We start from the raw sequence: 24,926 nt of genomic DNA, 5'->3' as shown, positions 1-24,926 counted from the left end.
AATGAAATGCAACACAAAGGTTGGTTATTTTCATTCATTTCATTTTAAATATTCATTGAGCACATTTATGTGTTAGGCATGTGTAAATACTGGGGAACCAAGTACAGTCCCGTCCTTCTGGCAGTTTAGACTATAATGGGAGGGAAGACACGTTTAAAATACAAAAATCGCAAAAAAAAAAAAATCGCACATATTTCTTAAAATGTTAATGCTCTACCAGCAAACATGACAAGAGATTATTTAGATTGTGAAATCAAGGAGACAAAAATGAGATAACAGGAAAAATAAGTGGAAAGAAGCAAATTCAGGTAAGAGCAAAGAGTACACAATCTTGAGGCAGGCAACTATTTGGGGAAGTACAGGAATGAAAGAGAAATACACTGAACATAATATTACGTAAAATAAGATTGGAGAGAGGACACGGACACACACACACACACACTCTGGAGGCCACAACTGAGTTGGATTTTTAGCCTATGTGGAATGAGAGAGGGCGCACGTGCTTCGAAAACACCCACAACACATAAAATGCGCGTTGTCTGAGTCTCAAGAGCTGAGTCTTCGATGTAAACAAGTGCTGGAAAAGAGAAAACTGGCATTCAAATGAGGTAGGTGATGCCAAGGAGCCGAAATCTGAAAACAAGAAATCAAGACTGGGAAGCAGAATAAGAGCGGGGAGAACTAGCCCTCAGGTGAAACAAGAAAGGAAGCGACCCACCCTCGGAGGCTTCCCCACCGCTGGAGACTGAGCGACGGAAAAGGGCCGAGCGATGTGGCCCAGCTAGGAAGGGAAAGGGAAAGGGGTTGGGGAGAGAAAAGGCTCACCTCCCGGATGTCCTGCTCGGCAGCCAAAAAGCCCTGCAGCTCTACGAAGATCTCGCTCACAGACATGGCGCCGGGCACACAACTATCAGCCAGTGCTGCGAGGGTAGCCAGCTAAATGCGTTCCACAGGGAAACTGCACTCAGTTGCAACGGCCACCGCCGCTGCCGCCTCGTCCACTGGGCCCTATCCTTCGGCCGTCGCTGAGGTCCTCCGACGGCAGCGGCGCGCAGGAAGCCGGGCTGTCTGCAACGATGCCTGAGGTGCCGCCCGCCTCCTGCTGAGCGGAACAGCACGGCCAGAGGACGGGGCAGGGCAGCTGGGCGGGGCTTCCGCCCGGGGAATCTTCAAACCGGCTTCGCCGGAAACAGCTCGCTGAGGGGGGTGCTGGGGCACGTGGGACTGAGGCGGGGCGTGGTTTGGAGGTAAAGCGAGCGCTTCCTGGTAGCTTATACAACGTATTTCGTACCACACCTTTTGGGGCAGGGACGTTTGCTTCAGTACTAAAGAGTATGCGCAGTAGGCCAGGTGCTGAAGAATATAGAGATATTGCAGTCTTCGTATAAGAATAAGGAATAAATGCATTTGTATTTGCAAAAAATAAACGGGAAAATGAAAGTATGTGGGACGGATTGGGAGCGAAAATTTTTTCTGTGCTTTTTTTACGCGTTTTCTGAATGTATTACCTGTTTTCAAATTATATGATTTTTTTAAACGTATACCGTGAGAAGTTTCTCTTCCACTCAGCTAACACCTCCTTCCCCCAATTCCACTTACTTGAGGCAAGTGATGTAAGGATGTCTTGTTTGTCCTTGCAGACTTATTCCGAACATCTACGCAACAAATACAAATGTGTTTGTATATGTAGGATTCACTCTCCAAGTGAATTAAAATAATTACTCATACCAACTAAATGACAATTTGTTTAGAATAGACATTATTCTAAAACTTTGCTAGAAGGATCGTATTGATACTGTTATAAGTGAAGTAACTATGGTAACACATTGATTGACTTCCCTAGGCAGCTATTAAGTGTTGAAACTGGGATCAAATGCTTTGTCTTAATCACTATGCTATTATCATCTATCTACCATTTAACAATATTTGCATGAGGCTTTAAATATCTAACTTGACCTCTACAGCCCTAGAATGTGGCAGATTAGAAAAGATCAGTTTTTGCAACTTGCTCGGTAACAAAGATTTTTTGTTTGTTTTTTTTGTTTTTTTGCCTGTGTGCTGCTGACATAATGTGCCAATTCATAGACCAAAAATTTAGCAATAGAATTTCATAATTCATCCAAAAAAAGAATGAAAATAGCAATAGGAGCTCATTTTTATTAAGAATATCTGCCAAATGTGTTCTGAGCACCACTTTTTGTATTATCTGACTTCATACAAATCCAAATTAATTTTTCACATCCTGCAACGTCTTTCCTTGCCAACTCAAAGATTGTAACAAAATTCTAGAAACAGGAGTGTGCCAAATAACTTCTTTCCAAAAATCGAGATTTTTAAGTATCCGGTAAGGGAGTCTTTTCTCATTTGTCAAGTTAGAATTTGTAATCTCTAGCTCTAAAATTTACAAGGATTAGCAATAATTTGTGTAGAAGACTACATTCTGTCTCAATGAATTTGGCTACTCAGATCCCTCACAGAAGTGAAGTCATACAACATTTGCCTTTTCGTGACTGACTTATTTGACTGAGCATATTGATAACCTCAAGGTTCATCCATATTGTACCATGTGTCAGAATTTCATTCCATTTTAAGGCTAAATAATATTCTATTTTATGTATATACTACATTATCTGTTCATCTGTCGATGGACATTGGGTTGTTTCCACCTTTTAGCTATCATGAATAATGCTGCTATGAACGTGAGTATACAAATATCTGCTTGAGCTTTTGTTTTCAGTTCTTTTGGGTACATAACTTGACGTGGAACTGTTGGGTCATATGTAATACATTGTTTAATTTTTTGAGAAACATTCATACTATTTTATAAAGCCTTTTTTATAAAGCCTTTTTTAACAACTATTTCCATTCCACTTCTCCCACAAGAATTTTAACCTAACATAAAAATATTTATTGTTTAAATCTTTTGATTATCCATCATTATTCTCTATAAAAATTAATAAAAATTAAAATGTAAATTTCATATTACAAGGAGCTAGATGTTGAAATTCCTTCTAGATTATTCAACAGTAGTACACAGTTGATCAAAACGACAAATGTATTATACATTTTATAAATATTACAAAAGCAAAGTAAAGTTTTAATGGAAGTAGTCTCTAGATGAGATGAATATGGCTATGTTCTTTCTTTTACTAATTTGTTCATGTTCCTGTAGGTGAACATTCTAGTCATAGATACATAGACAGATAGATGATAGAAGATTGTAGATAGATAGATAGATAGATAGATAGATAGATAGATAGATTGAATTGCTGAGAAATTAAATTCACAGTAATTATCCCCAGAGGAGACTTCCCTCATTACTTTTTATAAGAAGCAATGTGGAGCCTAGAAAACTCTCAGGGGAAAGTCCCACCCAACATCTTCACTGCATTAATTAATCCCACTGGTGCTTCAGCCTCCCCTGAGGCATAGGTTAGGCTTCAGCACTGCCTTCATCATACTCCTTATAGCTGCTGTAGCACAGTCCCAAACTCCTGCGCTTAATTCATAGAGGCTCTAGCTTCATCAATAGCTCCCCAAAGGGGCTGTGTACATAATCTGAAAGTGTGTGAGGTTAGCGCTCCAGGGACAAGGGGCAAACTTTGACCGGTGAAAGGCAGGATGTTGTTACAAGCCCACAGATAAAGTCCTTGCCCTTCCTCTTCCTAACAGATGTCCTAAGAAACAGCTCCATGCAATCTCTCCAGAAATACAGAAATATCCCATGTAACTGAGCAACCAACCAGGTTTCTTGTGATACTGTGACCAATGTAATAATGCATCATCTTGTATTTGCTTTCTGTCTTTTGCTGCCTTACTTCCATTTGTCACTTACTCTCAATGACCTGAAATTCATCCACCCACCCAAATAAAATGTTAGTACCTAATCTTTGTTTTAGACTTTGTCTTCTTGAGAATTCAGGCTAAGATATTCATTAAAAGATAAAAAGAGGAATGGAAGGCATTCTCTTATAGCAATTTCATTCAATATCTTAAATTCCTTGCTAGATATTGGCCATATGTAACAATAAGTTATCATTCAAAATTGTTTTTAATGATTATTGTGGACATTTCAAATAGGCTTTCCTTCAATGCTTTTGAAAGCAAAGAATTAGGTACCAACTTACAAAACTTTGTGTTACAAAAAGTTGAGTTATCAGGCATTAGATTACCTTTCCCAACACCTACACGAGTATTTCTCACCTGAAACAGATCTGAGCGGGGAAAGAAGACATTTGATGTTAGATTTTGAACACTTGGAAAATGTTGCTACTTACTGATATCTGAAGAGCTCTCTCTCAAGATTTCACCTAGGGGAACAAGCCCATGAAAAGGTGCAGTCCTGAGAAAGAATAAAATTGCTCTCAGCTTACACTCTCCTTACAATCCAACCTGTTCATGAAAACAGTTGTAAGAGAGCATTTAATAGAAAGAGCTGACCTCAGCTACAGAGTCACAGAAGGCTAGCCCTAAGAGGTGACAGTTGAGCTGAGCTGAGGGAGACTGGGTTGAAGGAGGCAATGGCAGGCATGGGAGGCACGTGCCTTCCAGAAGAAGCAGGCTGGCCCTCACAGTACAATCCACATCCACACCACTCTATCCTACAGGTTTACCTCCACTCTTCCCGCACATACACATGGGCACCAGCCATATTCAGCCCTCACTGGTTCCAGAACACTTGATGACATTAGCCCCCAGAGCAGTTCTGCTTGGACTATTCCTGTAGCTTCCCTCTCCTTGCTTCCTCTGTAATCCACTTTCCACCCTTACTAGATTAGTATTTGAAAGGGATAAACAGCCACAGCCTTGCTTAAAACCCTCACATCCCCTTGTATTTACAAGAAAAACTAAGCTTTAAACCTTGACATGCAGAGCTCTGGAGCTCCAGCCTGCCTCCAAGCTCTCTCGTCATTCACTGAGCTCAAACCACACTGGCAGATTCCTTCTTTCCAGTACTAAGGACACTGCACGCGCTATTCTGGTGGTATCTGCATGGGCGCTTCCAGGTCTTCAAATGCGGCTCCTTCCAGCCTTCAGGTTTCGGTTCAAATTCCAACTCCTCCAGGACACTCTCGTTAGTCAACCAGTGTGCCTCTCGCCCACAGGGCTCTTAGGTCTCTCCATAGCACCAATTCCACCCTCAAATGTCCTTTATCCAGCCCTCTCCCCAGTCTGGAAGTTGCCTAAAGGACAGCAGCACAATAATGTACAGTAAGAGCTCACAAAACAAGTGAGTGAAAAAAAGTAAAAGACTTAAAGAATGGTTAGCAAGACCTCAAGATCATGGGTATTATTTTATAATTTATTTTTTTAAAACCACCTCGTCCCCCCTTGAAATTGGCTGGCCGCAAAGTAGGCGTAAGTTACAATCCACCACTTTAGACAGGTGGCAGGTGTGAGAGAGAGGCCAACTGGCGCTTGCCAGCAGAGGTCGCCCGGACTCCACTCCGCCCCGCCCCGGACTCCACTCCGCCCCGCCCCGGACTCCACTCCGCCCCGCCCCGGACTCCACTCCGCCCCAGGTCTCTTTGCGCACCTCTCCAGCCTCCACTTCCGCTTTGGAGGAGCTGCGCGATCGTCATTTCCGGGATTGCCTCGTGGAGATCGTCGCCTTGAAAGCTTTTGGGATGGCGGTCTTTGCAGGCCCTGCCAAGCCACTCTTGTCCCTGAACCCTCAGGAGGAGGCCAAGTTTCAAAAGGAGGTGGCTCAGGTTCGTCGGCGGGCAACCAAGGTGAGCGGCCGCCGCAGACCTACCTCGGAGTCTGAGGAGTCTCCGAGACCGCGCGGAATCCTGTGCGGTTCCCTTTCCGGGTGCGCCTGCCATCCTCACGCTTCTGCTACCTCCAGGCTCTTCCTGGTTGGCTCCCGACCTCACGAGCTTGGAGGCCGAGGCTTCCCCGAGGGAGGTTTCTGCTGATCAGGAAATGACGGGTTTGGCGGTGGAGGCCTTAGGATCCTCCTATAGAGTTAAGGGGTATAACGCAAGGAAAAAAGAGCCGGCTGTTGGGAATGGCCCTGTCATACCGCAAATTAGCACCAAACTGGAGCAGTGACGCTTCCGCATTGCCCCGGAATTCTGGAGGTGTGTTTGCCCAGTTGGTGGTTTGGGGGTTCTTAAAGGATAGTATTTGCCAAGTTACATTTACTGAATAGGACCCCTAACATCAAGTTAAATTTGCCTTGGTTTTTAGCATAAAATACACGTAAGTTCTTGTTACAAAAGGCAAGGGCATGATAACTGAGATGCTGAAAGGTTAGTCAGCATGCCGAAGGTTTATAGTTGGCTGGAAATTGTTCGATCGGGTGGGTACGAGTAAACGGTGATCTGCATACAGAATTGAAAGGTACATTTATGTGGAATTCTCCCGCCGAAAGATCTGAAATGCTGTGTTAGAAAATTGACTTACTGAGCCATTGATTCTACGTTTAGTTATTGAGTACTTACGTTGTGCTGGGTGGGCCGAGAAGACAATCTATATGCTTAACCACTGTCCTCGTGAGAGAAAGGTATTAAACAGCTAACTCTTTAGTTACTGCTTAGGTAAGTAAAAATACAGGGTAGATTTTTCATCTCTTGTCTTGTCCTGAGAGCTAGGGGTTTTGCAAGTTTTGTTGCAATGTGATTTTTTTTTTCATACTAAAGTATTTACATGGTTTTTATGTCTTCAGCAACAGAAGCAAGAAAAAGAAAAACTTACTCGTGGAGTAGTCTATGTGGGCCACCTACCTCCAGCACTTTATGAAACCCAGATCCGAGCATATTTCTCTCAGTTTGGCACTGTTACAAGATTCAGACTGTCTAGAAGTAAAAGGGTAAGATTTTTGTATTGAAGTAGGTAGGTTTTTTTTGTTTTTGTTTTAAAGTGCATCATCCACAACAGTTTAGGGAGCATGTTCCTTTGTTATTGCTTATCCTTCACACCAGAGAGGGGGAGGTGGGTGAGGTTTAGAACCAGAAACAACCACAAAAACAAAATCAGTATTACTATAAATGTTTGTTTTACTATTAAAGAAAGTAGTTGCCCCAAATTCTCAGATTAAACTGACAGTTTTGGTGAATGAATCATTTATCCTGTGGTCAATAAGACACATGTATTTGAACTTCAATTTGAGCAGATTCATATATTTTGTATTAGCCTTTAGTCTAGGTATCTCTATAATAGCAAAAGCATGTGTATGGTGAGTAGTTAAGAATACAGACACTACTCTATGGCCATGCCACCCTAAACAACCCCGATCCCGTCTGATCTCGGAAGCTAAGCAGGGTCGGGCCTGGTTCTTAGATGGGAGACCACTTAGGAAGACCAGGTGCTGTAGGCGTAAAAAATAAAAAATTAGGGATTTTAAGCTGACAAGGTCTTTGAAATCTGTGAGGTCAACCAAGGGTCGCCTCACCTAAAAAAATAAGAAATGAAGGGAGGGAGGGAGGAATGAAGGAAGGGAGGAAGGAATGAGGGAAGGAAGGATGGAATACAGACACTAGAGTCATATAAGTATAAAATAGCACCAACCTCCTAAGAATGTCTAATCAAAGATTGAATGAAATAATGAATGTAAGGTTTTTAGAACAATGCCTGATACTCAGTAAACACTATATATGTGTGTTATTGTTATTACATCTCTACATTCTAATTTTAAAAAGTTTATGTGGTTTGTTTCAGTAATAGAGTGGCCCATTCTATTTTCTTCCTGAACACATATACTTTTATTGATTGTCGCCACAGAGATCTTTCATTGTTGGAATCTCTGGGGGAGGGGGGGAATATAGTTTTTCCACATTTTCTCATATGAATTACAACAGATCAAAGTTAAATTTTATATTTGATTTAGTAGATGAAGGGATAGGGTAATCCACTAATTGTCATAAAACCACAGGCATTAAATTTTGAAGAAAGTAGTGGTTGTAATACTTTAATGCTAAGTACTTTATTGTAAATCTACTAGGAATCAAGATATTCTCATACATATCCACAATATAATAGTCTAACATGTACTCTCCATCTTCATATATCACCAATAGTCAGAAAATGTCTGTAGCTACCCGTTCTGGAATTCAGTTAAGGTTCATAGATTGCTTTCAGTATAGCTTTTCAGCCTATCTAGAATAGTCTCCTTGCCCTTTTTTGCTTAATTTTGTTTTTCTTGACATTGGCTTTTTTAAAAGAGTTCAAGCCAGTTGTCTTACAGAAAGCCTGCTCCTTTAGGAGATGCACTAAAATTTGTCATTTTCAGCATTGTTGCATAGTAAAGATACCACCTTCCCCAGTTTTGACTGTCTGCTTAGTATTTCCAACATTCTGGGATTACCAAGTAAAGATTGTTTTTATTTCTTTATACTCAACCTATATTTTCAAGTCACTTTTAAAAAGGTTTATGTCAGTTTACAATGTGGTACGTTAAGTTAGATTTCATAGTGTCTCTTTCGCTCCACCATTTTTCCCGTCCCTATTGAGAGTTGGAATTGTAAAAAAAAAAAAAAGTCAGACATTTAAATTTTTATCAAAATCCTCTGTTGAGAATAACAACTGAGACTTAGAGTTGTGGGTGTGTCCAAGTTGCTAGTTGGTAGATATGAGCCCCCTGGCTCCTCCTCTGTTAAGCTCTGAACCTTTTTAAGTGGTTTCTTATGTCCAGAATCACATCACCAATTTTTAACTCTATCCTAAAATACGTTGTATAATGCCAGATTAGAAACTATTTCTAGTTATTGTCCCTAATAATTAGAACCGTAAGGGAGGAAGAATTTTCTTTCTACTACCCTAGAAGGTTCTCTGGATGGGACCCTGCAAATTGGACTGACAAAAGACATTAACAAGCAGACAGAAGTATGTTTACACATGGGAGCACTCAAATGAATAACTCTAAGGGTTAGTTAGAACCTGGGCCTATGTAGCATCTTAGCAAAGGAACAATAAATTTTTAGAGAAGTGACAGGACGAAGAAAAAGGGCTTTGAGTTTCTAGGGCTGTAAATTGTAAGGAGGCAAATACATGGGAAACTAAAGATAAAGTCTAGTTCATAAAGTTTATGATGTAGATTTCTCTAACTTTTGTTTTTCTGGTAGAGAGGAGAGAAAACACCTTTGAAAGTGTATGTTCTGCTTTTAGGCAAGTAGAGAGAGGACAGAACTTTTCTTTTAACTACTTTTCATTTATCTTCAACTCAGAGCAATCCTTATGCCAAAGTAGCATGTTTGTGGATTGGTATGTTCTGCCACTCTACAGTAACAGTTTTTGAGTACTTGACAGACATCATGTGGGGCACTCATGGATTACTTCATATCTTCATAGCAACCCTATGAAAGTGGTTATTTTATCCTCCATTTTATAGAATGAAAAACTGAGGCTTAAACATTACTTACCCAAGTAAGTGTCAGAGCCAGGATCCAAACCTAGGCATTTGGACTCTAGAACTCTTTCTAGTAAGATAAGTGAGAAAATCCACTTTATGTTGTGTGGAAGTCAGGAACCCAGGGTGGCTTTTCAGAGAAATATTGGCACTATTCCTTTGCCCCCAATTAGGTGACCAGTCACGGGTAAATATGCAAATGAATGCAATAGTTTATTGATTAGGTTGGAGACATTGAGGCGACTGAAAAGAAATTACTTTTCAGTGCTTACATATAAAATGAGAATTATATTATCTGATTTCTTGTGAAGCATCTTACTATCTCCTGGGTATTGTTACCACATGAACAATATGACTGACAATGAAATGGATAATGAGTAAAGGACTGTAGGACCCTACCAGATTTCTGTACACTGTGGCGTGTAGCTGGCTGTTGAATAAATTCCAATTGTAGAAATGTATTCTATATAAATGTCTAACCAATGTACTGTATACCCAAAACTAATATAAAATTTTTGTTAAAAAATGCATTTATCCTGTAATCAAAATCCCAGGAATACCTCAAAATCTGTGGCATGTTCAGCCTATTTTCAGTTTTTTCTTTTCCCACAACAGTCCCCACATTTTGTGAGTTGACAGTGGAATTAAAGGTACTATAATGTTATTTACTAATGAAGCCAGTGTACATTATTTGAATTAATGGCATTTTAAGAGTTTAATGATGCTTTAAAGTTTAATCGTTATAGTTTTTGTGGTGGGTTTTTTAATTGCAGACTGGAAATAGCCGAGGCTATGCCTTCATAGAGTTTGAATCCGAAGATGTTGCCAAGATAGTTGCTGAAACAATGAACAACTACCTTTTTGGTGAAAGACTCTTGAAGTGTAAGTTCTCTTATCTTACCTTAGGGTTGCCTGGATGCCTGCTGCTGCTGGGTGGCCGCGGTTTGAAGGACAGATTGCTTAGCTGCTTGGACATCCCACTTCATCTCTGGGATGATTCTCTCTAAGGAATGGTGCAAAAATTTAAGTGCATTTTCCAGACAGATCCTAATTAGAATTTTTAAATCTTCCAGGGTGAGAGCTGTTTTTATTCTGAAATGGAATTGGGACACGTCACTTTAGGAGTACATATGAAGAGTAGGTAACCCCCCTTGGTGGGATGCAGAAGGTATCCCTGAGGAAGTAGTATTTAGATTGAAATCTGAAGATTAAATAGGAATGAATTCAGGTTCAGGGTAAGGGAGTGAAGACTGAGATACTGGCTAGAGATGACTAACAATATTTGCCTATGAGAGAATATGAGAAAAATAGCAAGAGATGAGAGGACATTGGGTTATTGAAGGCCTTATAATACAGAGAGTAGAGCCATTGACTTTGCGTCCCAACATCTCGATCTGGATCCCAGTGCTCTTTGGAGGCCAAGTTAAGTTTCTGGCCTCCCTGTGCTCATTGTGGAGTGTGCCTATCCCAGGTTCCCAAGTCACATACATCAGTTCAAGCAGCTGTTGAGGCTGCCCAAGTAGCATCTCTATCTCTGTTGCTGTGAGAGAATCCCAGTAACCTTGTTGAGGTCATGGATTTATTCTCACATTAAAAACATGGCTCTTGCCAGGAAGAAATGGGCTGAGTAGGTGACCTAAAAGATGTCAGAAGACTACAGTGTAGGATCAGTGCTTTGTTGTATCTTACTTTTGAAGGGTAGCACAAAGGAGTTCTGAACTCTGATCTGAATGAAATAAGCCATATTTTTTTTTCTGAGCAAAAGTAGTTTATTTTGGAGATGATTCCAGGAATATACTTGTAGAGAGTGGAGAAGTAAGACAGAGGGGAAGGACATCAATCAAGGGTATTAGTAAGCAAGTTAACTGCTTAGGCAACTGGGCTCTATCCTGCTGCGTAACACTGGGAGACAGAATTATTCCAACTGACGGCAAGGGAACTGGGATATCTACCAACTCCCAGTCCATTATTGGTTGAGGGTTGATTCCAGGAGTTTGGGCTTGCCTTTCCTATAGACCCAGTGTGCTCCCACAGCCAGAAACAGGCCCTTAAACAGGGAGATGCAGATAAGCAGTATGTTGCCTTAGTCCCGGAGAGGCACCCTGAAGATCAGAGCTGGAAAGTGATAGCTTCTGCTACAGCAGTTCACACAGTCTAAGTAGGGATCCTTTTAGCTTCAGGAACCCCAGAGGCTTGAGGCAACCAAGACTCCTTTATACTACTCATCTTGTTCACTTATATATCCCTAGCTCCTAGAACAGTTCTTGGCACACAGTGCATGATCAGTAAGTACTTGCTGACTGTATGACTTTCTTTTGGGTGCCTGCTTTATTCTTCAGGCTTCTTATAGACAGGAGACACTTCATCTTGATTATGATGTGAGGAACAACACTTGGGAAATTATAAAGTTAACATCTCCTTTCCACTCGGTTGGAAACTTTTTCCTTTTTTTATTTAGGTCATGTTATGCCACCTGAGAAAATACATGAGGAACTTTTTAGAGAGTGGCATATTCCATTTAAGAAGCCATCATATCCAGCAGTGAAACGATATAACCAGAACCGAACAATTCTTCAAAAGCTACGGATGGAGGAGCGATTTAAGAAGAAAGAAAAATTACTCAGGAAGAAATTAGCTAAGAAAGGGATTGATTATGATTTTCCTTCATTGGTAAATATTCCTTTATTGAATATATTTTTGTGTTTTTTCTTGCAGGTGAGCTTCGTATCTCACTTTATACATAAAGTATCTAGTCTGGTGCTTATCACATACTAGGGTTTGACTGAATTTTTGAAACATTGCATTGTGGGTTCTTAAAGTTTGTCAAAGCAGATCCAATTATCTCAATTATATGGAATAGGAAATTCTAGAAAGGGAGTAGCTTATCTGCAAAATTTTCATGATGTTTTTAAATTATTAATGTTAAACCACTATTTAACCAAAAACCATAGTGCTCATAGATTGCTGTTGAAGATGATGTTAACCAGAATTAAATGTTTGGTTCATTATACCTTGTCAGTAAACATCAAGACTATAATATGACCATCTTTTTTATGCCATTCTATTTAAAATTTTGTTTGGTGTTCTTTTAAATTAGAAATATTCTTAAAGCGTATGTCAGATTTAACCAGCATGTATCATCTCTTGAATTAAATAGCAGGGATCGAAATACAGCAAGCTTGCTTACATGTAAATGAGTTAGCACAGACTTCATTTAAGTTTTATATCTTTGCCTGTTTCCTCCCTCTTTCATGGTAAGGAGAGCTATGTGTCTTTTTTCTACAAAACAAGAATGCAGGTCATTAAGGTGTGGCTAGTTTCAAAAAGCTAATTTGTTGGTAAGATGGCACCTATTCCTAAGTTTATTAGGTCTTTTAATCTTACCCAGAAGCTACAAAATTGAGTTACCCTCCTTTGGCCCAGTTCTGGGTTGTTAATTCTTTGCCCAAATCCCAAACATAGTTTTTAACAGTATGTTTTTTAAAAGCATTATGCCACAGTCCTTGCTGGTACTGAGAAACCATTTAGGAGCTGGGACACTGAAGCAGGATTCTGTAGGCCAGCTCCAGCTTTCTGCCCATTCCTCAATTAGGCCCCTTTTCTATTTTTGCCCTTTTAACATCACAGTATTTGTGGATTTTGCATTTTAAATTGAAATGCTCTATCATTTAGGAGGATTTACTAATAATATGTGTAATGATCTAATGGTAAGTTTAAAAATGTAAATGTGAGACTGCAGTTTATAACTTCTTTATGTTTACTTAAGATTTTACATAAAAAGGAAAAAAACAATGCTTCAAACAGTGATCCTCGGAAATCTAGAAATAGCCAGGTAAGATTTCTTGATTATATTACATGGCAGGTATTAGCAAAAGATAAGTGGGAAAATATATTCAAGACTACTACAGCTGATAAATACACAGACTGATGAGGTCTCTCAAAATCTATTGAAGGTTTTACCTAAGAAGAAGAAAAAAGAGGTTTCAGTCACCCCTGATACTCCTGAGAAGACTGTGGATAGCCAGGTAAAATTGTCTTCAATATTCTGAGAATCAGGTATTATAATTCAAAAGAGGAAAAGTAGTTTCTGCTACTGTCACTTTGTTAAAATTTCAAATTTAATCTTGTGAGTTTAGCAAACATAAGGAGCTTATTAGCAAAAGTTATCATTGTGAGTTTATTGCAGTTTTTACCTCTTAGGCAGAGTGACTAAGTAAGGAGAAAGGAAGCCACTGTTTTTATAAATGTAAGGTTAGAGTTTTCTACCTCATACTCTGTAATGGAGCATATTATATTCTAATTAATTGGGAATTTTCATACTAAGTTTGATGAGCACCTAAGCTCTTTATTATGTGCAGTTGTATCACGGAAAGATGGAAACAGGCTTAAACTAACATGCCGCAACTTGTAAAATTAGTAGGGAGATATTAGGAGGTCATTGAAGTCATTCCTCAAATCTTCCCACATTTATGTGTTGTACTCTTTTGTTGAATCCAGGGCCCCACACCAGTTTGTACACCAACATTTTTGGAGAAACGAAAATCTGAAGCGGCTGAAATGAATGATGATGATAAAGATAACGAAATCGTTTTCAAACAGCCCTCATCTGGCATAAAAGAAGAAACACAAGAGACTGAACTACCTAAACGTTCAAGGAAAAAACGACGAAGAAAAAGCAATCAATGATTCTGAATGTGCTGTGTATATAATACTTCTGGAAAATGTGATTTTATTATGAGGGCTTTTTTTTTGTATTTAACTAGATACAATGGACTACAACTATTTACAAGACTATGGCAAGAAACACTGTTGGTTCAAGTTAGGAAAGCAGTAATTTTGGCTTGCCCCCAGCTGAAATACAGGTGTGCATACCAGCTGGCAGCTGGGCTCATGCTGCCTCTTCGTCCCAGTCTCTTCTAGTTTGCTTTTCAGGTTTCATAGCTGTGTTTGGTTACCTGCTTGGGTAAGGGTCACCATTAACTGCAGGTTTAAGTACTAAACTGCAGTCTTTGTTGATATCAAATAAAACAAAATCTTGCTTGACTGTCTACATGGTTCTCTGTGTTAGGCCATGAACATTTAACCCCTAAGGGTATTTTAGACTTCAGGTGGTTGAAACTGGAAGTTAAATTATGGAGAGTGACAGGGCAGTTCAAGAATTAATAAAGATTCATACATGTATATGATTGTTTTACTAATGTTAAATTAGTTTTTGGTAGGTTAGCATGGATTAATAACTGCCATTTTGTATCAGTATCATCAGTGTGGAATTGTATTTCATGATTCAAACAGTGACCAGTGAATAAACTTTTTCTACATTTTATTTGTATGCAAGTGAGACTGGGTGTCTTAAAGTAATATGATAGGTTTTCACCTCAACTATTAAGTTTCCAATGCCCTTGAAATGTGCTTTTGTATTAACTAATCCAGATGCATTAAAAACTACCACAAACATTTTTCGTCCAATATTTGTTAAATCTTTAATATGATACCAGGCTAGGTATTCTGATACAAAATATTAAACAATTGGTTTTAAATGTATACAAAGCACATATTTTACCTCTAAAATAGTACCTGTCACATAGAATATGTTCAATGTGTATTTGTTGAGTGAATAACAGAACCTCCATTTTTGAATCATCTCTCAACTTTACAGATCTGGATTTCTCCTGGGAACAGATAAGTTTTGGGACAGCATCAGATAAACTTATCAATGCAGTCTGTCTTGTTTTACGTCCAAGAGGCAGGTGCACTTAAACACATTCAGTATGTATAGTAAGATACACTAAATATTTTCCCCTTCCCAGCCTGTCACCCACCCACCCCATTCAGGCATGGTACCATTTGTCAGTACTTCATGTGTAAGGTATTTTTTCATGTACTGGAGCTGGGAAGGGGTGATCCAATCCCATCTTTAGCATATGGCCGTGGGTATTACATAGAGTTGAAGTGATTATAAAGAATATTGTTCTGTGGACTAGATTTGGATCTTTAGAAGAAAATACATTGGGGTGGTGTGGGTTTGATTTTCAGATTTTATAGGGTTAAAAATCAGGCTGGAATTGACTGGAAGCCTGTTTAATAAAATATGAAATGTTGGTAGTAATGTGGAGAAAATAAGGAGAAAAGGTATAATTCAAACTGCAGTGTGACCACAAGTACATAAAAATGCATTTTTAATGGAAGATAAATACCAAACTAATATGGAAACATAAGAATGTGTTGCTGTCAATAATAATAAAAAAATGTTCCTGTTATATATAATTGGAACAAAAGCTGTAAAGGCAAAATGAAATCCACAAAGGTTCAGTTGGAGCCAGACATTTCACAAGCTGTAAGCTGGGATGGCAAGTGAATAAATGCTTGACACATTGCAAAATGAGGCTTTCTATCAACATTTGGAATACAGTGGCCTTATCCATGGCAACTGTTCACTATGACTGATGTATGAGGCTTGGAAAATTAGGATAGGCTGTGCTAATATGAATTCTGAAGTCTCTGTAATACAGCAAAAGCTATTTCTTGTTCAAAGACATAAGATTTGGGGAAACAGCAACTCTTCTAGGCAGTGACTGTTGCAGATTGCTGCTCTCCTTAACCCGGAAGTGTGTGGCAGAAATAATTGCATGTCCCAAACCTAACTACATTGTGGGTCATCCTGTGGACCACAGGGTGACCAACTGTCCCAAGGCCAATGTTGAAATGCAAATTTCAGGGTCCATAAAGATTTATTGGAACACAGCCACATTTTATATATTGCTTATTTGCTGCAAGAGTTGTGGTAGAGACCACATGTGGGCCTCTCATTGCTTAGTGCTGCTCATGCTCTACAAATTGCAGTGATGTGGTTTCAGGGCGACATACTTTGATTGCCACATGTATTGTAGTACCATGAATTTTATGTATTTTTAGTACCAGTGCATATCATGTCAAAAGAAAAATGAACTTTGAATATTATACTTGCCATGGGGTGGTTTATTTTATCAAATCAGATTGCAAAGCACTATGTCTATATCACAGTGACACTTTGGCTTTGCTAAAAGAATACAATATATGTTGACATTACCAGACAGCACTTTCATAACCTTCCCAACATGGGAAAGCAACAGCCAGAAGAGTTAGAATATTTTAATTGAAATGTCTCAACACACTTTCTTGACCTGAAAAATTACAATGAGGCTTGGTAACTAAAGTTTCTAAGCAACTTGTCAGCCAAGCAAGGAGAGCCCTTTACCAATGACAAGATGACTAAATTATGTTTGATTATAGCAGCTGAAGAATGCGTCCAGATAAAATGAACTTTTTGAGACAGCCTTTCAGCCAGAGTGTTGCTGGAAGAGTTAAGGAAGCAACATAATAGTATTTAAAAACAAGTCAAATGATTTTAAATGTTCTTCTTGGCTCTAAAAGAGTTAAAAGGCATACCAAGACTGTTCAAAACATCAATGCCGAGTTTGAAGTGCTAGAGTGACCAATTCATGGTTTGCTGAGATCATTACTGGTTTTAACACAAAGACCCAAATTGCGGGAAACTCCTCAGTCCCAGGCTAATGCAGATAGTTTATCACCCTAGAAATGATGGAAGAATTAGCCTCTAAAATGTAGAGAAAAAATTCATTCAGTACAACTGAAGTGGAATCTTCCAAGATGTGCCACAACCGATGGTGATAAAAGTATGTGTGGAACAGGAAAAAAAAATGTACAGTTTGTGAAGATATAAGGTGTTTAGAGCCTATTCATTGTATTTACTAGCAAGTACTTAGAAAATATGTGAACATACCATGTGTTATTGAACCAATGGTATCACTGGTGTACTTCATTTGTTGTAGACTTAGACATCATCAGTTCCATTAATTTTTTACAGAAATAGAAACTAAATATCCTGACTTGCCCTAACACACAGCAGTTTGATGGCTTGGCAGTGGTTAAGTTTTATTGAGACTTGCTGACTTCAGGACCAAGATTTCAAATTTCTGAATGAGAAGAACCCTCAACCATTATCAAACACTGAATGGTCTTAGAAATTGGCTTTGCTGCAGACTTGATGTTTCTTAATGAATTTAAGTTAAGGAATTCAACTTTGAATTATAAGTCAGAGCACCACTTATATTTGAAACTTACAAGATGCTGAAGTCACTTTGATGACAATATTTGAATACAAGATATGTTATACTGCTTTATATACTTTGTGCTGTCAAAAGTTAAAACAAGAAGTGAGATCTCCACACAAATTTGCAGCAGATATATTTTCCAACCTCAAACTACAGTTCCAGCAGTGTTTTTCAGACTTCAAGACAAGTGCAAAGGAAATTTTCATATTTCAAAATCCATTTAACTGTAGTATTGCAAAGCTTTCACCTATCTTTCAGCTGAAGGTTCAATATAATGAATGACATGCTAAAACGCAAATATCAAGACAGGGAGCTAACAATTTAATTCTATAAATGCCTTATTAGTGAGAAATATACTCAAAATCATAAGTTTGGGGATTGATAGCAGTACTCGATACTACCTATCTGTGAAAAGACATTTTGAAAGATAAAATACACAAAATGTTATTATAGATCAATATCAACAAATGAACATTTACAAGTGACTTTGATGATAAGAAACGCTAACTTCACGCCTTGTATAAAAATTAACTCAAAATGTATCATAGACCTAAATGTAAAACATAAAAAAAAAAAATTAGAGGAGAAAATAAGAGAAAAATCTTCATGACCTGGTATTTGGCAAAAAGTTTTTAGATATTAAACCAAAAGAATAATCTATAAAAGAAAAATCTGATAAGCTGAACTTAAATTTTAAAACTTACTCTTTGCTTAAGACACTGTTAAGAGAATAAAAAGATAAGCCACACAGACTGGGTGAAATTATTTGCAAAGGACATTTAAATCCGGAATAGACCTTTCAAAACAATCAGCCCAAGTTGTCATAAGGAACCCAACTTCTGCTTCTGACCATGAAATAAGTAATATAAACTGTTTCAACACTTGTATTCCTATTAAGGACTCAAACATGATTTAAGGTATGTGATAATAATTAACATTTATTTAATATTTTCACATGTCAATATTGTCATAAGCATTTTAAATATGTTAACTCATTTAATAAAAAAAAAAAACATGAAATAGACATTACTATTTCTACCTATGAGGAAATTGAAGCCCACAGAGCTTAAATAACTTGCCCAATGATAGTACATGGTGAGCCAATTAAGCTGACTCAAGCCATAAAGTTTCCTTCCAACAGAATAAATATGAATGCTAGATTGGCACTGTTAAAAAAGAAAGATGTAAAAACCTTCCACTGACAATATCTGGTGACTTTTTGAAATGGAGGCAGAAATGGGGCACTGGGGCAGGCCCGGGAGGAGGCAAATCGGTTCCAACCTTATGTACTCAGCTTTGAAATAACTGAAAGCAACATAACACTAGGTGGCAATAGATCCCAGGCACTTAAATATCCAGTCAACTCATTCCACTTAAAGAGGTTGGCAAAACTGCAAAATTATTAAATGGATTTAGACCCTAATGTTAACATTAAAAAACAAACAAACAAACAAACAAATTCCCTGAGAAGCATCACTTGACACACAGACACACACACACAGAGCACCAATTTCTACTCAACTAGAGGGCAGAAACTGCTACTATGAAATTACTCTTAAGCAACTGAGTGCTTAATGATTGGTAACTGTTGAAAAATATATTTGCCAAAGAATTTCAGATCACCAGCAATACAACATACTGAAGATATGAACCATGAAAGTTTTTAATTTATCTAATTGCATGTAGTTATGAATAAATATAACTTAGGTTAACTGTGAAATAATTGTGAACAGTTTTATAATTTGGAGTTCCCCAGCATATATTAGAATTTGGTGGCTGTGTTTAAAAAAAAATTTTTTTTAATCATATAAGAGAACTTTATTTTATTACCATAATCACTCTAAACACAATCTTTAGGCCATGGTGTTCAGAATATTTCTTATTTTCCATTCTCTGTGCTCATTTAAGTTTTATTTTTTACTCATGAGGGCTGAATTATATGCACAACATAAAACACTAGACTTAGAATTTGAGACATTTTCCTACTTCGATTAGTGAATTTCAACATTTTAGAATTATTTTTCGAGTTATATCTTGGCAATATAGTTCTGACCTTTTTTCTTTCAAAAACAAACAAACCAACCAACCCATAGCTGGGAAGTTAGGGCTTAACTTGGGTCAGGTGTTAAGGTCCCATTGATCCAATTATAGAATGTTTCACATACCTGTCTACAAATTTCTCCAGTTCCAGTAACCGATTTGTTTTATAATTAAATTGCTTACCACGTATCTCAGTGGCCAGCTCTGTTTCTATTTGTACTAACAGAAAAAAGGAAATGAATTAGCAGTGGTATTATGGAAGTTACTTTTTCGTGCTAAGTAGTCAATTTTATTTTATTTTTTTATTATTATTTTTTTACTTTTTAACTTTTTTTTATTATGGTGACATCGGTTTACAAAATTCAGTATTTCAAGTGTACAATTAAATAGTAAGTTGTATTTATATTGCGTTATAGTTAGATTTCTTTCTGTCACCACATATTTGACCCTTTTTACTCCATCTACCTCCTTCCCCCCCACCACCCTCTGGTAACCACTAGTCTATAGTCCATGTCCATAAATCTCTGTTTGTCCTGCTCATTTGTTGCTTTTAGATTTATATCCCACATATAAGAGATATCATGTGGTTTTCAACTTTTTTGTCTGGCTTATTTTGCTTAGCATGATTATCTCAAGGTCCATTCATGTCACAAATGGCAGTATTTCATCTCTTCTGATGGCTGAGTAATATTCTATTGCATATATGTACCACAGCTTCTTTAGCCAATCATCTATCGTAGGACACTTCGTTTGCATCCAGGTCCTGGCCACCGCGAATAATGCTGCCATGAACATCAGTGTGCAAATATCTTTTCGGATATGAGTTTTTATGTCTTTGGAGTAAATACCCATCCGAGGGATTGCCGGATCATATGGTAGATCAATTCTTAGTTTTTTGAGGAACCTCCATACTGTTTTCCATAGAGGCTGTACCAATTTCCAGTCCCACTAGTAGTGTATGAGGGTTCTTTTTTCGCCACATCCTCTCCAACATTTGTTATTACTTGTCTTGTTGATTATAGCTATTCTAGCAGGTGTGAGATGGTATCTCATTGTGGTTTTGATTTGTGTTTCCCTAATAACTAGTGATGTTGACCATCCTTTCCTATGTTTGTTGGCCATTTGTATGTCTTCTTTGGAGAAATGTCTGTTCAGGTCTTCTGCCCATTTTTTAATTGAATTGTTTGTTTTTTTGTTGTTATTGAATTGTATGAGTTCTTTTGGATATTTTGGATATATTTTGGATATTAGGCCCTTATCGGAGGCCCTGCTTGCAAATACATTTTCCCATTCGGATGGTTTCTTATGCTGTGCAGAAACTTTTTAGTTTGATATAGTCCCATTCATTTATTTTTGCTTTTATTTCCCTTGCTTTTGAGGTCAAATTCATAAAATCCTCTTTAAGTCCAAGGTCCTTGAGTTTAGTTCCTATGGTTTCTTCTATGCAATTTATTGTTTCAGGTCTTATATTCAGGTCCTTAATCCATTCTGGGTTAATTTTGGTGTATTGTGATAGACAACAGTCTAGTTTCAATCTTTTGCAGGTGGCTTTCCAGTTTTCCCAGAACCATTTATTGAAAGAGACTTTCCTTTCTCCATTATATGTTTTTGACTCTTTTGTCAAAAATTATTTGCCCATATAAATGAGGGTTGTTACTCTGGACTCTTATTTCTGTTCCACTGGTCTGTGTACCTGCTTTGCTGCCAATACCACGCCATTTTGATTATTGTCACTTTGTAGAATAATTTGAAGACAGGCAGAGTGATGCCTCCAGCCTTGTTGTTTTTTCTCAGGAAGCTTTGGTAATTCGGGGTCTTTTGTGCTTCCTTACAAATCTGATGATTTTTTGTTCTATTTCTTTAAAACATGCCACTGGGATTTTAATGGAGATTGCATTAAATCTGTATAATGCTTTAGGTGATATGATCATTTTAACTATGTTGTTTCTTCCAATCTAAGAACACAGGATATCTTTCCATTTCTTTGTGTCTTCTTCGATTTTTTTTAATAGGGTCTTATAGTTTTCATTATGTAGGTCCTTCACATGTTTCATTGAGCTTATTCCTAGGTATTTTATTGTTTTTCTTGCAATTGCAAAAGGAATTATTTTTTCCACTTCTTCTTCTGAAAATTCATTATTAGAGTATAGGAACATTATGAATTTTTGAAGATTGATTTTGTATCCTGAGTCTTTTCTTTATTGCTTATTATTTCTAATAGTGTTCTTGTGGAGTTTTTAAGGTTTTCTATATAGAGAATCATGTCATCTGCAAATTGTGACAGTTCAACTTCTTCATTTCCTATTTGGATACCTTTTATATCTTTCTCTTGCTTGATTGCACTCGCTTGGACCTCCAACATTATATTAAATAACAGTGGTGATAGCAGACAGTCTTGTCTTGTTCCTGATCTTAGAGGAAAGGTTTTTAGTTTTTCACCATTAAGTATAATGTTGGCTGAGGGTTTGTCATAGATGGTCTTTATTATGTTAAGTTACTTTCCTTCTACACCTATTTTTTAAGTGTTTTGATCATAAATGGGTGCTGTATCTTGTCAAAGGCTTTTTCTGCAACTATTGATATGATCATATGAATCTTATTCTTTATTTTGTTTAAGTGGTATATCACATTTATCAATTTGTGTGTATTAAACCATTCCTGAGCCCCTAGGATGAAATCCACTTGATCAAGGTGTATTATCTTTTTAATATGTTGCTGTATTTGGTTTGCTAATATCTTATTTAGGATTTTTGCATCTGTGCTCATGAGAGATATTAGTCTATAGTTTTCTTTTTTTGTGTTATCTGATACCAGGTTTTGGTATCAGAATAATATTGGCCTCATAAAATGTGTTGGGAAGTATTGCCTCCTCTTTGATATTTTGGAAGAGTTTGAGGAGAATAGGTGTTGAATCTTCTTTGAATGTTTAGTAGAAATCACTAGTGAAGCCATCTGGTCCTGGACTTTTACCTTTTGGTAGGTTTTTGATGATTGTTTCAATTTCCATACTGCTGATCAGTCTATTTAGATTTTCCAGTTCTTCTTGATTCAGTCTAGGAAGGTTGTATATTTCTAAGAACTTGACCATTTCTTCTAGGTTATTAAATTTGGTGTTATATAATTTTTCATAGTATTCTTGCATGATTCTTTGTATTTCTGCAATGTTCGTTGTAATTTCCCCTCTTTCATTCCTGATTTTGTTTATTTGTGTCCTTTCTCTTTTTTCTTTAGTGAATCTAGCCAGGGGTTTGTCAATTTTATTAACCTTCTCTTTGTTGCATTTAATTTTTTTCTATTGTTGTTTGGTTCTCAATTTCATTTAATTCTGCTGATTTTAGGCTTCATTTGTTCTTCCTTTCTAGTTTAGTAAAGTGTTAAGATGTTTATTTGGGCTTATTCTTGTTTTTTGAGATAGGCCTGTAATGATATGAACTTCCTTCTTATTACTGCTTTTGCCATGTCTCAAAAGTTTTGATGTATTGTACTCTCATTGTCATTCATTTCTATATATCTCTTGATATCTCTTTTTATTTCTTCTCTGACCCAGTTATTCTTCAGTAACATGTTGTTTAATCTCCATGTATTTGTGGTTCTTCCCGCTTTCCTTTTGCAGCTGATATCCAGCTTCAAAACATTATGATCAGAGAATATGGTTGGTATAATTTCAACCCTCTTATATTTGTTGAGGCATTTCTGTGTCCCAGTATGTCGTCAATCTTTGAGAATGTTCCATGCGCACTAGAGAAGAAGGTGTAAGCAACTGTTTTGGGATGAAAGGCTCTGTAAATGTCAATTATGTCCAGTTGGTCTAAAGTTTCATTTAAAAATGTTATTTCCTTATTGATTTTCTGTTTGGATGATCTGTCCATATCTGACAGTGTGGTATTTAGGTCCATTACTATGATAGTGTTTCGGTCTGTTTCTCTCTTTAGTTCTGTTAGTAATTGCTTTATATATTTCGGAGCTCCCTGATTGGGAGCATAGATATTAATAAGTGTTATGTCTTCTTGATGTATGACTCCCTTTGTCATCATGAAATGTCCCTCAGTATCTTTCTTTACCTTTTTTATTTCAAAGTTTATTGCACCCGATATTAGCACTGCTACTCCCACTTTTCTCTGAATGCCATTTTCTTGAAATATCATTTTCCACCTTTCACTTTGAGTCTTTATTTGTCTTTGGAACTGAGATATGTCTCCTGGAGGCAGCATATGGTTGGTTTTGTTTTTTGATCCAATCTGCAACTCTGTGGCTTTTTATTGGTGAGTTTAGTCCATTTACATTTAGGGTGATCATTGAAATATGAGGTTTTCCTATAGCCATTTTATCTTTTGCTTTCTGGTAGCTCTGTGTTTCCATTGTTTCCTTGTCCTTGCATGTCTGTCTGTTTTTTTAATTTGGTTGGGTTTTGTGGATTTTCCTTCTGGTTCTTCTTCTTTTATGTTATGTACTTCAGTGCTGGATCTTTGCCACGTGGCTACCATTAAGAATATGGTGCCATTAAGAAAAAATGGATATATGTGTGTGTGTATACATATATGTATACATACATACATACATAAAGTAGTCCATTTTCTTCTGTGTCTGCCTTATCTCCATTCCCCTTTGCAAATTTAGATCTTTGATTCTTCCCCTTTACTGTTATTGTTGTCCCAGATTACCTCTATGTATGCTAAACATTCATTTCTATCTTGCAATAGCAATTCTCTTCTTATTGTTGAAGCTTATAATGCTCTGTTCTTAATAAGGATTGCGCTACTCTGTTTCTGTCTGCCTGCTAGTCGCCTTACTCATAGTTATGTATTTTTTTTGTTGTTGTTATCATTTTGTTTCAGATGTGCTGACCCCTTTCAGTATTTTCTGTAATTCAGGTCTCATAGCAGAAAATTCCTCCAACTTTTGTATGTCTAGAAAGGTCTTTATTTCTCCTTCATATATAAAGGAGATCTTTGCTGGTAATTCCTTTCATTTAATAGTTTGAATATTTAGTTCCACTCTTTTCTTGCTTGTAATGTTTGTGCTAAGAAGTCCAAAGATAGTTTGGTGAGTTTTCTTTTATAGGGTACTGTCTTCTTTTCCCTAGCAGCCTCGAGAATTCTTATTTTTATCATTATTTTTTGATAATTTTAATATAATGTATCTTGAAGAAGGCCTTTTTCAAGTTGGACATTCTATTAGCTTCTTGGATTTGAAGCTCTAGTTCATTCCTTAGATTTGGAAAATTCTCATCAACTATTTGTCTGAAAATGCTCTCTGATTCCTTCTTCTTTAATCTCCTTCTGGAATACCCATTATTCCATGTTTCCTGGTGTTATCAGCTAGTTCTTGTATTTCTCTTTCATTATTTTTCATTCTTTGGTCTCTCTCTTCTTCTGATTTATTTCTAGATTTCTGTCTTCGATATCACTGATCCTTTCCTCCTTTTG

The 24,926-nt window shown here is 37.3% G+C and overlaps 2 protein-coding genes and 1 pseudogene across 4 annotated transcripts in view; 2 read left to right on the top strand and 1 right to left on the bottom strand.

Annotated features, from left to right (window-relative positions):
* TSN (translin) overlaps positions 1–1,117 on the bottom strand; it is a 146,194-nt gene extending 145,077 nt beyond the window's left edge. Inside the window, exon 1 of one of the 3 annotated variants that reach the window (XR_002781199.1) lies at positions 826–1,117. Coding sequence is in view for 2 of the 3 variants with exons in the window: in XM_011363646.2 (XP_011361948.1) it covers positions 826–891 (66 nt within the window). In the remaining variant the exon portion in view is untranslated. The remainder of the gene's footprint in view (positions 1–825) is intronic. The other 2 variants (XM_011363646.2, XM_011363645.2) reach the window with 2 other exon arrangements.
* Positions 1,118–5,542: 4,425 nt separating this feature from the next.
* Positions 5,543–14,803, top strand: NIFK (nucleolar protein interacting with the FHA domain of MKI67). Its single transcript, XM_011363643.2, has 7 exons — positions 5,543–5,732; positions 6,671–6,814; positions 10,123–10,231; positions 11,808–12,019; positions 13,116–13,181; positions 13,303–13,374; positions 13,847–14,803. Exons 1-7 carry the CDS (start codon positions 5,628–5,630, stop codon positions 14,033–14,035), a joined length of 897 nt encoding a protein of 298 aa, XP_011361945.1. The 5' UTR covers positions 5,543–5,627; the 3' UTR covers positions 14,036–14,803.
* LOC111742176 lies at positions 7,207–7,321 on the top strand (annotated as a pseudogene).
* Positions 14,804–24,926: the final 10,123 nt, after the last annotated feature.

This window comes from Pteropus vampyrus, unplaced genomic scaffold, assembly GCF_000151845.1.
Source record: "Pteropus vampyrus isolate Shadow unplaced genomic scaffold, Pvam_2.0 Scaffold87, whole genome shotgun sequence".
Lineage (NCBI taxonomy): Eukaryota > Metazoa > Chordata > Mammalia > Chiroptera > Pteropodidae > Pteropus > Pteropus vampyrus.
Note: the sequence above shows the minus strand (reverse complement) of the source record. Positions and strands in the feature narration are given on the sequence as shown.

Excerpts from the sequence above, each read along its gene's own strand:
- NIFK (XM_011363643.2), top strand. The coding sequence starts at position 5,628 with ATGGCGGTCTTTGCAGGCCCTGCCAAGCCACTCTTGTCCCTGAACCCT. Across the intron at positions 10,232-11,807 it reads TGGTGAAAGACTCTTGAAGT|GTCATGTTATGCCACCTGAG; the intron begins GTAAGTTCTCTT and ends TTTTTTATTTAG. Across the intron at positions 13,375-13,846 it reads AGAAGACTGTGGATAGCCAG|GGCCCCACACCAGTTTGTAC; the intron begins GTAAAATTGTCT and ends TGTTGAATCCAG.